At 38.5% G+C, this 12,488-nt stretch overlaps 1 protein-coding gene across 1 annotated transcript in view; it reads left to right on the top strand.

The window, feature by feature from the left end:
* LOC144797946 (vomeronasal type-2 receptor 26-like) overlaps positions 1-12,163 on the top strand; it is a 203,058-nt gene extending 190,895 nt beyond the window's left edge. Inside the window, exon 6 of the mRNA XM_078668749.1 lies at positions 11,250-12,163. Coding sequence (XP_078524875.1) covers positions 11,250-12,163 — 914 coding nt within the window. The remainder of the gene's footprint in view (positions 1-11,249) is intronic.
* Positions 12,164-12,488: the final 325 nt, after the last annotated feature.

Genomic DNA, 12,488 nt, shown 5'->3' with positions numbered 1-12,488 from the left:
GTTCGCCGTAAGCAGTTTCCTGTTTGCTTGGCATATGCGGTGACAATCCATAAATCGCAAGGTTTAAGTGTAGACAGTGCATTGGTGAATATTGGCAGTTCTGTGTTCAAGGAGGGTATGGCATATGTGGCATTGTCACGAGTTAGAACTTTATCGGGATTGTACTTGATTGAGTGTGATGTCACAAACATTTGTGCGGATCTAGATTGTGTTAAGGAATACAATAGGTTAAGAAGAGAGTATGCGCCACATTTGCCTCAATATCCTTTGTTTGAGAAACGTGTGGTAGGCCGGAAACGAAGAAATGTGACCAATACTGGGGAGGTTGTAGCAAAAAGACGAAAAGTCGATGAACCTGAAATTATAAGCAGAAACAAAAAGGATTCTGTTGAAGATGTTGTTGGTTTTCAATTTGAAAACAGTTCTGGTGTCAACTGCTATGCTAATGTAGTGGTTAATGTTTTGTTTTCTCTAGAAAATGTAAAAGAAGAGATTGTGGTCAATTCGGATCAAAGATTTTGCAGTTTGTTAAATTCTGTGTTAGAGAAATGTAGCACTGATAGAACAAAAATAGAAAGTGTGTCTGAAATTCGAAATCTGTTAGACAGATGTTCAGGCCAAACACAATTCTCTCAAAATATTCAGCAAGATTGTCAGGAGTTTTTAATGTATATGCTTGATGTATTGCATGCTGAAGGTGTAGATGTAGATCACCTGTTTGGGCTTTCTTATCAATGGCAGCATGACTGCGAGAACTGTAGGGTATCAAGTACTACTAGTGTAGACTCAGAAAGATTTATATATTTAACTTTGCCAGACAGTAAATCAGTCTCTTTTAATAAACTAGTAAAAGCAGCTGATCACAACATGGAGTGTAGCCAATGTAAATCTGAAATGATGTCCACATTATTTATACGAACATATGGCCAGTATGTTATTTTAATGTTCCAACGATGTAGGCCTGATGGAACAAAATTGACAACTTTAATTAAAAATGTTGTGGCTTCACAGTTGTCAATATCAGGAAGGACTTTTGTAACTGCAGCAATTATATATCATGACGGTCCTTCAATAACATCAGGACATTACACAGCTTATTTAAAGTCTAGAAATGGCTAGTCATTCTGCAATGATTCTGTTTTAATTTTCAAAAAAAAATTGCCGTATGACCTTAAAAACTCTTACCTGGTGTTTTTAAAACCAAAATTTTAGGGAAAGAATCTCGGGATGTGCTCTGAGGAATTTCAAGAAGTTCTAATGGCTCCTACATGATTTGGCCTTGAGGATAAGTGTAGTACAGAGACATAACTTCTTACCATAACACTGGACGTCATGGAGAAATAACTGCACTTTGAATGAATTCAGAAAAACTGTTTCTTTTTATAAGCAAATTGAAGCAGCCAATCAAAACATGGAGTAGAGGGAATGTAAGTCTGCAATGCTGTCTACTGTTTTATATTGCTTTGTGATTAAAAGTGATGTAGAGAATTAAATAATTGTAGTAGTCATAGAGATAGTGTAAGTCTGCTTCATAGTAAGCAGTATCAGTGTCATAGGAAATGTAGAACATGACTGAGCAAGAAGGGGAAGATATTACTAGTCCAGGATTGTGAAAATGATCTTCAACATTTTAATTGTGAAAGTTGCGGAAATACAACATGACGGGATTGGCTTACAAGAATTCTAAGAGTTATAAATGGCTCTGACATGATTTGGCCTTGTGGAAACGTGTGGTAGAGAGCAAGAAGTCATTTATTGTATGTAACATGTTTTTCAAAACGATGGAGGTTTTCTTTCAGAAAGTGGCGGTCTGAAAGTAATAACAGCACAACAGAGTGTAAGCTGTTCATAGGACATCCTTCGACGTCATGGAAAGTAAGTTAACTTTAAGGAGTTCTGAATTCTGATTTGTTATGTTGTATGGGTTTTTTAAACACAATCATTTTGATTGTGTTTTTTTTCCCCGCTGTTATATGATGAATACCTTCAAGTCACTGTTTTTAGTGAAATTTGATACATTCTGAGAACAGCAAAAATAAACCATTTAACATGTATAATTAATTCTGTACTGTTTGCATTTATGATGTACATTTAGAACTGTGTAGGAGGCATGGAGAAGGAGAGGCTTCTGTAAGTGTCAAAGTTGTTGCATACAGTGCTCATATTCTACGTAGTCTTTCATATGATAGACTACATTTCCACAATGAGATACCTAAGCAAAGGAAACACAGGTGATATGATTGTGGAATGAGCAAAAAAAATTGCACGTTTTTCAATTATATTACCTGTGTTTCCTAACATTACACATCACATTGTGTAGATGAGGTTTAGGCCTGTTCCTGGAGACAGAGGAGGTCTGACATTTGTTCAAGAGTGCAGTGGACATGACTCACTTCGTTGGTAGGCCTCCACATGTATTATCTCCTCTGTATTCTTCAACAAACCTAAATTCCATCTGCAACCCTGAGTAGGACTTACCTGAAACAAATCTGTGGATAGGTTACACCTTATTGGCATCTTAAAACAATTATTTAAAATGTTAGGGTCAGATTTATGGTGGCCGTGCGCCTCTTTTGCTCCATTGTGGGTCACTTTTGTGTAAAAGATGCACCATGTTGCAAGATAGGTTTCAGTTCATCTCCAGCAAGATACCATCAGTTTAAAATGTATATAATTAGCACTGTGTAGGGGGCATGCAGAAGCTGAAGCTTTTGTAAGTGTCAAAGTTGTTGCATGCAGTGCTGCACTTCTGGGTACTGTTTAATATGCTGCAATACATCTGCACTATGAGATACCTAAGCAAAGGCAACACAGGTGATGTGATTGTGAAATGAGGAAAAGAAACTCCACATTTTTCAATTACATCACCTGTGTTTCCTAAGTTTACGAATGACATTGTGCAGATGAAGTTTAGGTCTGTCCATGGACACAGAAGAGGTCTGGCCTTTGTTCAAGAGTGAAGTGGACATGACTTACTTCATTGGTAGGCCTTCACATGTATTATCTCCTCTGTATTCTTCAACAAGCATAAATTTGATATGCAATCCTGAGTAGGCTTCACCTTAAACAAACCTCTAGAGAGGCCACACCTTATCGTCATCCTGAATCAATCATTTCAAATGTTAGGGACAGATTTATGATAGGTGTATGCCTCTTTTGCGCCACTGTGCGTCACTTTTGTGATGCAGCGGCGGTGCAAATGATTTGCTATGAGGCGACAAAATTACAAATTGATGCATCTAGGCAGATGTGTCATGCTGTAAAAAACCCGTGCCGCATGAAACCGATGCAGCAGTGATGCAAAAGATGCACCATGTTGCAAGACAGGCCTGACTTCATCTCCAACAAGATAATAAGCTAAGTCTTCTGTAAATGTCAAAATTGTTGTATATACTGCTCAACTTCTATGTACTCTTTGATATGCTAGACTCCATCTGCACTATGAGATACCTAACCAAAGGCAACACAGGTGATGTGATTGTGAAATGAGGAAAAGAAACTCTGTTTCTCCTTCAATCTTTTCCCTTGTCTTTTCTAATTTTTAAATACATGTTTTAATATTTTTCAAATGTTTGTTCTCTCTTTCACAGATTGAAAGTATAAAAACAAAAAGTGAGTAAGTTAACGACAATTATAAGGTAAATGTTTTGTACTCTTTTCGTTACATTTCTATCACATTCACCTACTAGTAGTTCGACAGCTTCATTTCTTTAACCCTCAGTTTCCTGCCTTTGCTACTTCCCTCATTCCTTTCTCTATTACCTATTTACTCTACTCCTTCCACTCCTTTTCTCAGTCCCTCTCTTCTCATAGTTCCTCACTCTTGTTCACTCACTCCGTCTCTATTACTCTTAGTGTCTTTGACTGATCACTCTTTCACTACTTGTTCATTATGCTTTTTCTGTGTAGTTGAAGCACACTGAGGGGCATATTATGAACACAGCCAATAAAATTATTGCTGTTTTTATTGGCAGAAAACTGTTGCAAAAGTGGTTTTAGCAGCAGTTTTCCGCCGCAAAAGCGGCTTTAGCGACACATTTCTGCCGATAAAAGCTGCAAAACTTTTATTGCCTATGTTGATGATATGGCTCTATGTTATTTACATTTCTTTGCTGTTTCAATTAATCTTTTCTGTTATTTTTTCTTTTCTGTTTTCTGTTTTTTCTCTCTGTTATTCCACATGTTTTAATCTTATTTTGAACATTCACTCACATTCTCCAAGAAACTCTTCTTTGTTATTGTTCTACTCTCTTTTTTTTCTTTCACTTCTTTATCTATTTTGTTTTTCACAATTATACCCTCTTCCATCTTTTCTTCGGTAAATAGATCTATTAAACAGTATCTCAGGTTTACTCCCTATAGCTGTCTTTCTTTTAACATTACTCTCTGTTTACTTCCCTTATACTTACTCTTCTTTTTAAAAAAAAAAAAAAAAAATTTGGTTCGCTCCCGGTTCGCGAACCGGGAAGCGAACGGGGAAGCGAACTAAAAGAAATAGAGCTTGCCAGAGTGCTAAACATTCTAGCAATTTTTTTTGAAAGGGGAGGCAGTTCTGAAAAGAACTTTTTTTTAAATGTTTTTGTTGTTTTATATTTTTTTTTATTTTTCTGAACATTTTTTGTATTTTTTGAACAGTTTTATGTTTTTTTTTTGTTTTTGATGGAGGGGAAACAACAAAAAACAGGCATTGAAAAGGGCTCAACAGGAGCAAAAAAAAAAATTACTGTCTGGGGCGGTTAGGGCAATTGTGATTGTTATAAGCTAGGTTGATTACATTAATGCTCATGTTACCACATGACAGCAATGCACCGCAATACATACAGGTAAATTTGATATGAGCAAAGTTCTCCTGAATGTTTGGCACGGTTTCCCGTGCCTCTGCTCCTGTCAACGATATCTGTGATGTTGACCTGGCCACAGGAGTTGTTGTTGGGTTATCTTGCATGTCACGTATCTCTGCCTGGCTGTAGTTCAATGGATGCCACCTGCTCATGTGACGATGCATTGTATAGTTACCGAAGCTATACTTTTTATCAGTGCCTCTAGATAACCGGTCTTTACAAATGAGGCAGGTGACATACCTAGCATTTACTTTCTTCTGCCCTCGAGGGATTTTAAAAAACTGCCAAATAAAACTTGCTTTCCGATGGGAAACCCGGGGCACCTCTTGTAGGAACTGTGGTCCTTCTGTCTCCTCTTCCTCTAGTTCATCCTCTTCCTCCTCTGTGTTGCTGATGAACTGGGGAGGTGGTCCTCTCTTCCCATGAGGAGGTGGAGGTGGTGGTGGGGGTGCACCAGCTGAAGCAACTACTGAAGCCATTGCTCAACTATCACAAATGGTCTTCCTCTCACAAAGATGAAAGTCAGAGTGAGGAAAGAAGGAGGGGTTTTCATCATTTGGGAAAAACAATAGTTCTAAACCAATGAAAAGTGTTATTTTTAGGTCACCTGACCTAGCCTTACATCATTATGAAACCAAAAGTGAAATGAACCAATGAAAAGTTTTATTAACAAGTCACATGACCTCTTACGCTTAAGTTACGCGCTCCGGAACGCGCCCCAGATCGCTTCCGGGTCGCTGCGCTTCGCGCCTCGGTTCGCGCTCCGGAGCACTTCCGGGTGCGCTAACGCGGCGCGTCATAAGACGCATTACGCGACAACGTGATACGTCGCGCTTCCGCGACGCGTCACGATGTTGATTTCTAACGCGGCAGTTGCGCAAACGGAACGTTTACCGGTTCGCGGACTGGGTCGCGGCATCAAGATGAGCTAACGGGAAGCTTCCCGGTTCGCGAACCGGGAGCGAACAAAAAAAAAGTATTAAAAAAAAAATTATAAATAAACATATAAAATATATTTTTGGATTTAAAGAAGAATACATTTTACAGCTACAGATATTAGCTATTAAAAAACCAATGAAATTCACTGAAAAAACCATAGGTTATAGACCATATATAGTTAGGAATTAGCATTTAAAAAACCTTATTTTACTCACACAAAACCATTGAAATTCCATATATAGTTAGTTGTACTAACTATATATCGCGCCCCCGCAATCCACTGCTGATCATGTCACATATTACATCATTCATGACATGGTCAGTGACATCACTGATGACATCACTGATGACATCTCAAATGACATCACTGATGACATCACTGATGACATCTCAAATGACATCACTGATGACATCACTGATGACATCTCAAATGACATCACTGATGACATCTCAAATGACATCACTGATGACATCACTGATGACATCTCATTTGACATTACTGATCACATCACTGATGACATCATTCATGTGATAATACGATGAACCTCTTCAGACTCTAATATAACCTTAGATACACTCAGTGTAAATAGACACTCATAGACTGTCACTCATCCATGGAGTTACTCAGACACTTAGTCAGTCATGCAAAGAATCAATCACACCTCCATTTCCTCAACTATACAGTTATACACCCCTTACTTATTCAAACATATACTAAAACATATTTACTCACTTATACAATCCTGGATACAAGTTCACAATGATCCATACAGCCACTCACACATTCACTGGCTCTTATGCACAGTTATTTATATATGTCAACTCTCACATGTACTGTATTTTACATATGTACTTACTTTAACATGTAGCACTGAGATATCCATTCACTCACCAATACACTCATGCACACAGTCAACTGCCCATACAGCTGTTTCCACATGCACTTTTGAACCCATACATCTAGTCAATCAACTGCTCACACATCTATGCAGAGAGTCATACACCTCCCAGCCACCCACACACACACTCAGTCTCCCATACAAATGCTTGGGCAACCAATCAATAACCCATATAGTTAATCATATAGCTACTGATCAACACATGCAGCAGTTTACAGAACAACAGACATAATGATGCACAAATTAAGACAGTTTAGTCACTAACCCATGCACTCAGTGAGACACATTTAATCAGTCACTCATACAGTCAGTCATGCCCCTACTAAATACTTCATCAAGACACTTATACATCCACTCATTCTTCAATATGTAAGACATATTTTAACTTTACAGAATTATACAGTCACTGGATGTAGTCATCAGTGATGTCATCAGTGATGTCATTTGAGATGTCATCAGTGATGTCATCAGTGATGTCATTTGAGATGTCATCAGTGATGTCATCAGTGATGTCACTGACCATGTCATGAATGATGTAATATGTGACATGATCAGCAGTGGATTGCGGGTGCGCGATATATAGTTAGTACAACTAACTATATATGGAATTTCAATGGTTTTGTGTGAGTAAAATAAGGTTTTTTAAATGCTAATTCCTAACTATATATGGTCTATAACCTATGGTTTTTTCAGTGAATTTTCAAGGTTTTGTAAATGCTAATTCCTAACTATATATGGTCTATAACCTATGGTTTTTTCAGTGAATATATATATATATGAGAAAAAAACAAAGGTTACTGAGAGTTTACAGTTAGAGTCAGATTTCACTTGTACAAAACCAGAGAAATTCAGCAGTGATAGTTAGATGAGCTAACTATAACGTAAACCTCCTCAATGCACTACTTATGACCTCACAAATTACGTCGCTCATGACATGGTCATTGACATCACTGATGACATCAGTGATGACATCTCAAATGACATCACTGATGCCATCACTGATGACACCATACAGTGAGTGTAAGTATTTTGTAGTTTATGATTGTTAAATATATATAGTAAGGTACTCAAACCATGTCATGAATAATGTGGTATGTGAGGTCATAAGCAGTGCAGTGCGGGGACATAAGTTATAGTTGGCTCAGCTAACAATGACTTCTGAATTTCTCAGGTTTTGAATGAGTGAAATCTGACCCTAACTATAACGTCCATGTAACCTTTGTTTTTTCAGTGAATTTCTAAGGTTTTTTTAAAAGCTAATTCCTAACTATAATGTTCTGTATCCTTGTATTTTTCAGTGAGTCCCTATGTTTTATTTTAACTAGTAACTGTGTTTGCAGGGTGGTGCAGAAAGGGGACTGGGCCTCCCCTCAGCTCTTTGGAATCCCACTATGTTGAATTTACAGGAGGTGCCAGGAGGGCTTCTTGGTCCCCAAGGTCCCTCAGGAGAATAGTGGACTTAATCCCCCAACCAGTAGTGTGCCACAAGCCAAGCTGCATTTATTGAGTTGTGGAGAAATGGGGCATGGGCTCCAAAGACCTCTTAGCAATCCCGCTGTGTGGGACTTACTGGAGGGGTGGTTGGCCCTCAAGAACGTCCTTGGGGGTCAACTACCCTTCCTGTTATGTCCAAGAAGTCCCTCACAGCAGGATAGCTAAAAGGTTGGTGGAGCCATGCACCCTTTCTCCACCACTGTGCAAACGTACCTCCTGGTGCTCTACTAGTAGCAGGGGGATGAAGAGCTCACACTAATCCATAGCAAACTGTAATGTCCTTGTGTTGGGCACACCAGGACATTACTGGAGCCGGCCCTGGGGGGTGACCATGTAGGGCTCCAGAAAGGGGGCAGCGTGGCCTCCCTCCAATATCAATTAAGCCTCGGGAAGGTGGCCGTCCTGTGGCTGCCGAGGGCCCCATGCCCCTGCATTTCTGTGAATAATCTACGAGGAGGTGGCGGTCTGCCACGCTTTATTTTTTAACATAGCACTGGGGGGTGACAATGAGTAAGAGTAGATATATACACTATACAATATATATACAATACCCAATCAGCATAGTCGGAGCTGCAGGCAGGCTTACTCCACAGGCAAGGGAGTAGTTTTGAAGAAAGTTTGACAATAAGCTTCCTTTCCCCCGTCTGAGCTCATGAGGCCAAAATCTGCCATAATACGTATCCAAAAGAAATACTGCTGATTGGGTATTGTATAGTTTATATATATTTTATATATATCTTACTCATTGAGTATACTCGCATGAGTGTTGTTTACCAATATGATTGCTACAAGGGATCATTAGGTGGTGTTGATGAAAAGCTTTGAGGTAGGGTTTGTAACATGTAGACCTTTGAAATTAATGAACATAACCGTATGTCTTCCATTTCCCCTTTTTTAACCATACCAGCTAGAGGTCAGAATAACATTTTTTTTTCCTATTTAGCCTGGTATTTACACTTTATTTTCTCCTTTGATAAGACCCTCCCACTTTTATATTGCTTCCGATTCTTCATAGTATATGATCAAAAGTGCTCCCACATATTTGTCAGTAGCAGCACGACCTGTTTCGCAGCAGGACGGGAAGAACCCTATGATGAAGCATGCCTCCAAGGGAAATCTTTGTGGGTGAGGTTATTTTAAGAGAGGTCTCTGTTTTCTACCTAATATAAATAGTGGAAAAATAGACAAACAACACAGGTGCACTCTCTTTGGGTATTACAATACGCATAGAAGGCAGAGTTCTCTGTTTCCTGACCTCTATCGACCCCTTCTCTTGGTGAAATTAAATTTTTGGATCACAACATCAGATATTTCTGTCTTTCTATATTTTGAACTCGATATTTTGTCTAAATACTGTGTCAAACATCAGCAGTGACTTTTCATTCTCAAAGTAGAACTGGCCAGTAGACATGTCTGGTTATGCCAATTCATTAATCACATGTTCTTTTTGACTATAAAATACCACCGGCCAATCAGTAGTAACCAATTTTGCACATCAATTGTTAGCATACATTTGATGAAGAGTTTTATGGATTTTGATCAAACAAAAGTAGCTGTGTTCGTACTGCAAATGTTTAATGATGTTTTAATTGTACTTTTATGGTTAAATAAAGCTATATTGATTTGATTTGATTTGACGAAATTTGTCTTTTTGGAATGCCCACTTCAATGCTTTTAGGAAGCCCTCCCAAACACATTAAAACATTTGAATTCAAGAATTCATACCTGCCTATTGAGTGTTAAACCACCACTTTTTAACTCAGTTTAAGATGAAAGTTATTGCTAGACAAATAAAAATAGACTTGTTTTCTTTTTTACTCTATTTATTTCTCTTATTCAGGGAGGGAGGACTGATATAGAGTTACTGTTTATAAAGTTAATGTACAACTGGAGATACATGTTTAAACTATTTGCATTTGTTATGAATCCCTAACTGAAATATGTAAACTTTTCGGACTTACAAAAGAATAAAGAAAACAATTTTGCACATCAATTGTTAGCATACATTTGATGAAGAGTTTTATGGATTTTGATCAAACAAAAGTAGCTGTGTTCATACTGCAAATGTTTAATGATGTTTTAATTGTACTTTTATGGTTAAATAAAGCTATATTGATTTGATTTGATTTGACGAAATTTGTCTTTTTGGAATGCCCACTTCAATGCTTTTAGGAAGCCCTCCCAAACACATTAGAACATTTGAATTCAAGAATTCATACCTGCCTATTGAGTGTTAAACCACCACTTTTTAACTCAGTTTAAGATGAAAGTTATTGCTAGACAAATAAAAATAGACTTGTTTTCTTTTTTACTCTATTTATTTCTCTTATTCAGGGAGGGAGGACTGATATAGAGTTACTGTTTATAAAGTTAATGTACAACTGGAGATACATGTTTAAACTATTTGCATTTGTTATGAATCCCTAACTGAAATATGTAAACTTTTCGGACTTACAAAAGAATAAAGAAAACAAAATGATATGGTTATACGAAAACAAGTAAGGGCCTGATTATGACTTTGGCGAGGCAGCACCTGCTCCCTCCCGTCGCTGCACGGACAAAGCCGTAGTCAGGCCACCGGCCAGATAAGGAGTTTCCTCCTATCTGTAGGCTTTTTTTGGGGCATTCCCATGGCAGTTACTCTAAAAATGGGCCCCAAATTGGGAACGATAAAAACAGTTCATGGTGGAAAACAAACTCCTAATATGCTTGGCTGGACCGTTGCACACCCAACAAGGCTATTGATGCCTCTGCACCCTGCAACAGCACCAGGGAATGGCGGTTCCCTGGCAGCTGCAGCGGGCTATGGCGAACCAAACGCCCTAGTTGCAAAAGGGCAGTAGGTAGACCGCCACCGCCATGCCCCCTTGAGTCTGGCAGTCCATAGATGGCCAGACTCGTAATTGGGTCCTATGTATCCAGCAAGCCTCTACATACTAATTTAAAGAAATGTACCCATCTTTCATGATAATTAAACATTTAAAATTGTGTTTAAATTGTTTACAATTGTTTGATTCTAGTAAGACGCAATTTATTGAAAAGTAGACGGAAGGCAAATAATGTATTTCTCTTGCAGATTCTATCAGTTGCTGGGCATGTCCAAGTGAACTTTGGCCTGATTGGACAAGAACGATGTGTATTCCCAAGAGAATAGAGTACCTTTCCTATCAGGAACCCCTGGGGGCAACCCTCACCAGTGTTGCCTCGCTTTCCTCATTTTCAACAGCTGTCATTTTGTTTGTTTTTCTCAGGAACAGTGACACTGCCATTGTTAAAGCAAACAATAGGGAACTCACCTACCTTCTCTTGGGAAGTCTCATATTAAGTTTTCTCTGCTCTTTTCTCTTTATTGGAGTTCCTCAGAAACTTACCTGCTTATTCCGCCAATCTGCTTTTGGGATCATATTTGTTCTTTGTGTATCTTGTGTACTGGCCAAAACCATTATGGTAGTGATTGCATTCAATGCCACAAAGCCCAACAGTCTGATGAAGAGATGGTTGGGTCCTAGTGTTCCTGTGGTTACAATATCGGTTGGCACTCTGGGTCAGGTCCTCCTCTGTGCTGTTTGGCTGGTTCTTTGCCCTCCATTCCAAGAGAAAAATATGAAACTAAAGACTGGGGCAATTATCTTCCAGTGCAATGAATGTTCTGAAGCTGCCCTTTGGAGCATGCTAGGATACTTGGGTTTTTTGGCTTGTGTAAGTTTTCTGGTGGCTTTTGTAGCACGGACGTTGCCTGACAGTTTCAATGAGGCCAAATGGATCACCTTCAGCATGCTCGTGTTCCTCAGTGTTTGGATGTCTTTTATTCCAGCATATTTAAGCACTCAAGGGAAATACATGGTGGCTGTGGAGGTCTTTGCAATAATTTCTTCCAGTGCTGGATTGCTTATATGTATATTTTTTCCAAAATGTTACATCATTTTATTGAGACCAGAAAAAAACACACGGGAATACATATTAGGCAGAAGAAATATTAAAAAGAAATAAAACAACCCAGCAATCCACTATCATTTTCACCAAACTACAAAGGTTTTCTCTTCCTGACAACTCTTAGAAATGCTAAGGAACTAAGCCAGGGTGAATCCTGTAAAACTTTCACAAACTCCCTATTTTGTGACATATTTTCAACAAATAATTGAATATAAGACATATTTGTCCACCCCTTCATAACTGGCTTAGAAAAGTCCTTATTTGTCATCCTGTGTCACTTGTGTGCAGGATATTGCTGGGAGGATTATCTTGTTTCAAATGTGGTTTTCTCCTCATTTAAGTTAAAAGTGCTGAATAGTTATTTTGCCGAACGTTGATGCCC

Source organism: Lissotriton helveticus, chromosome 12 (genome assembly GCF_964261635.1).
Source record: "Lissotriton helveticus chromosome 12, aLisHel1.1, whole genome shotgun sequence".
Lineage (NCBI taxonomy): Eukaryota > Metazoa > Chordata > Amphibia > Caudata > Salamandridae > Lissotriton > Lissotriton helveticus.
The sequence above is the reverse complement of the archived record's forward strand: the minus strand, read 5'-3'. Positions and strand labels throughout refer to the sequence as shown.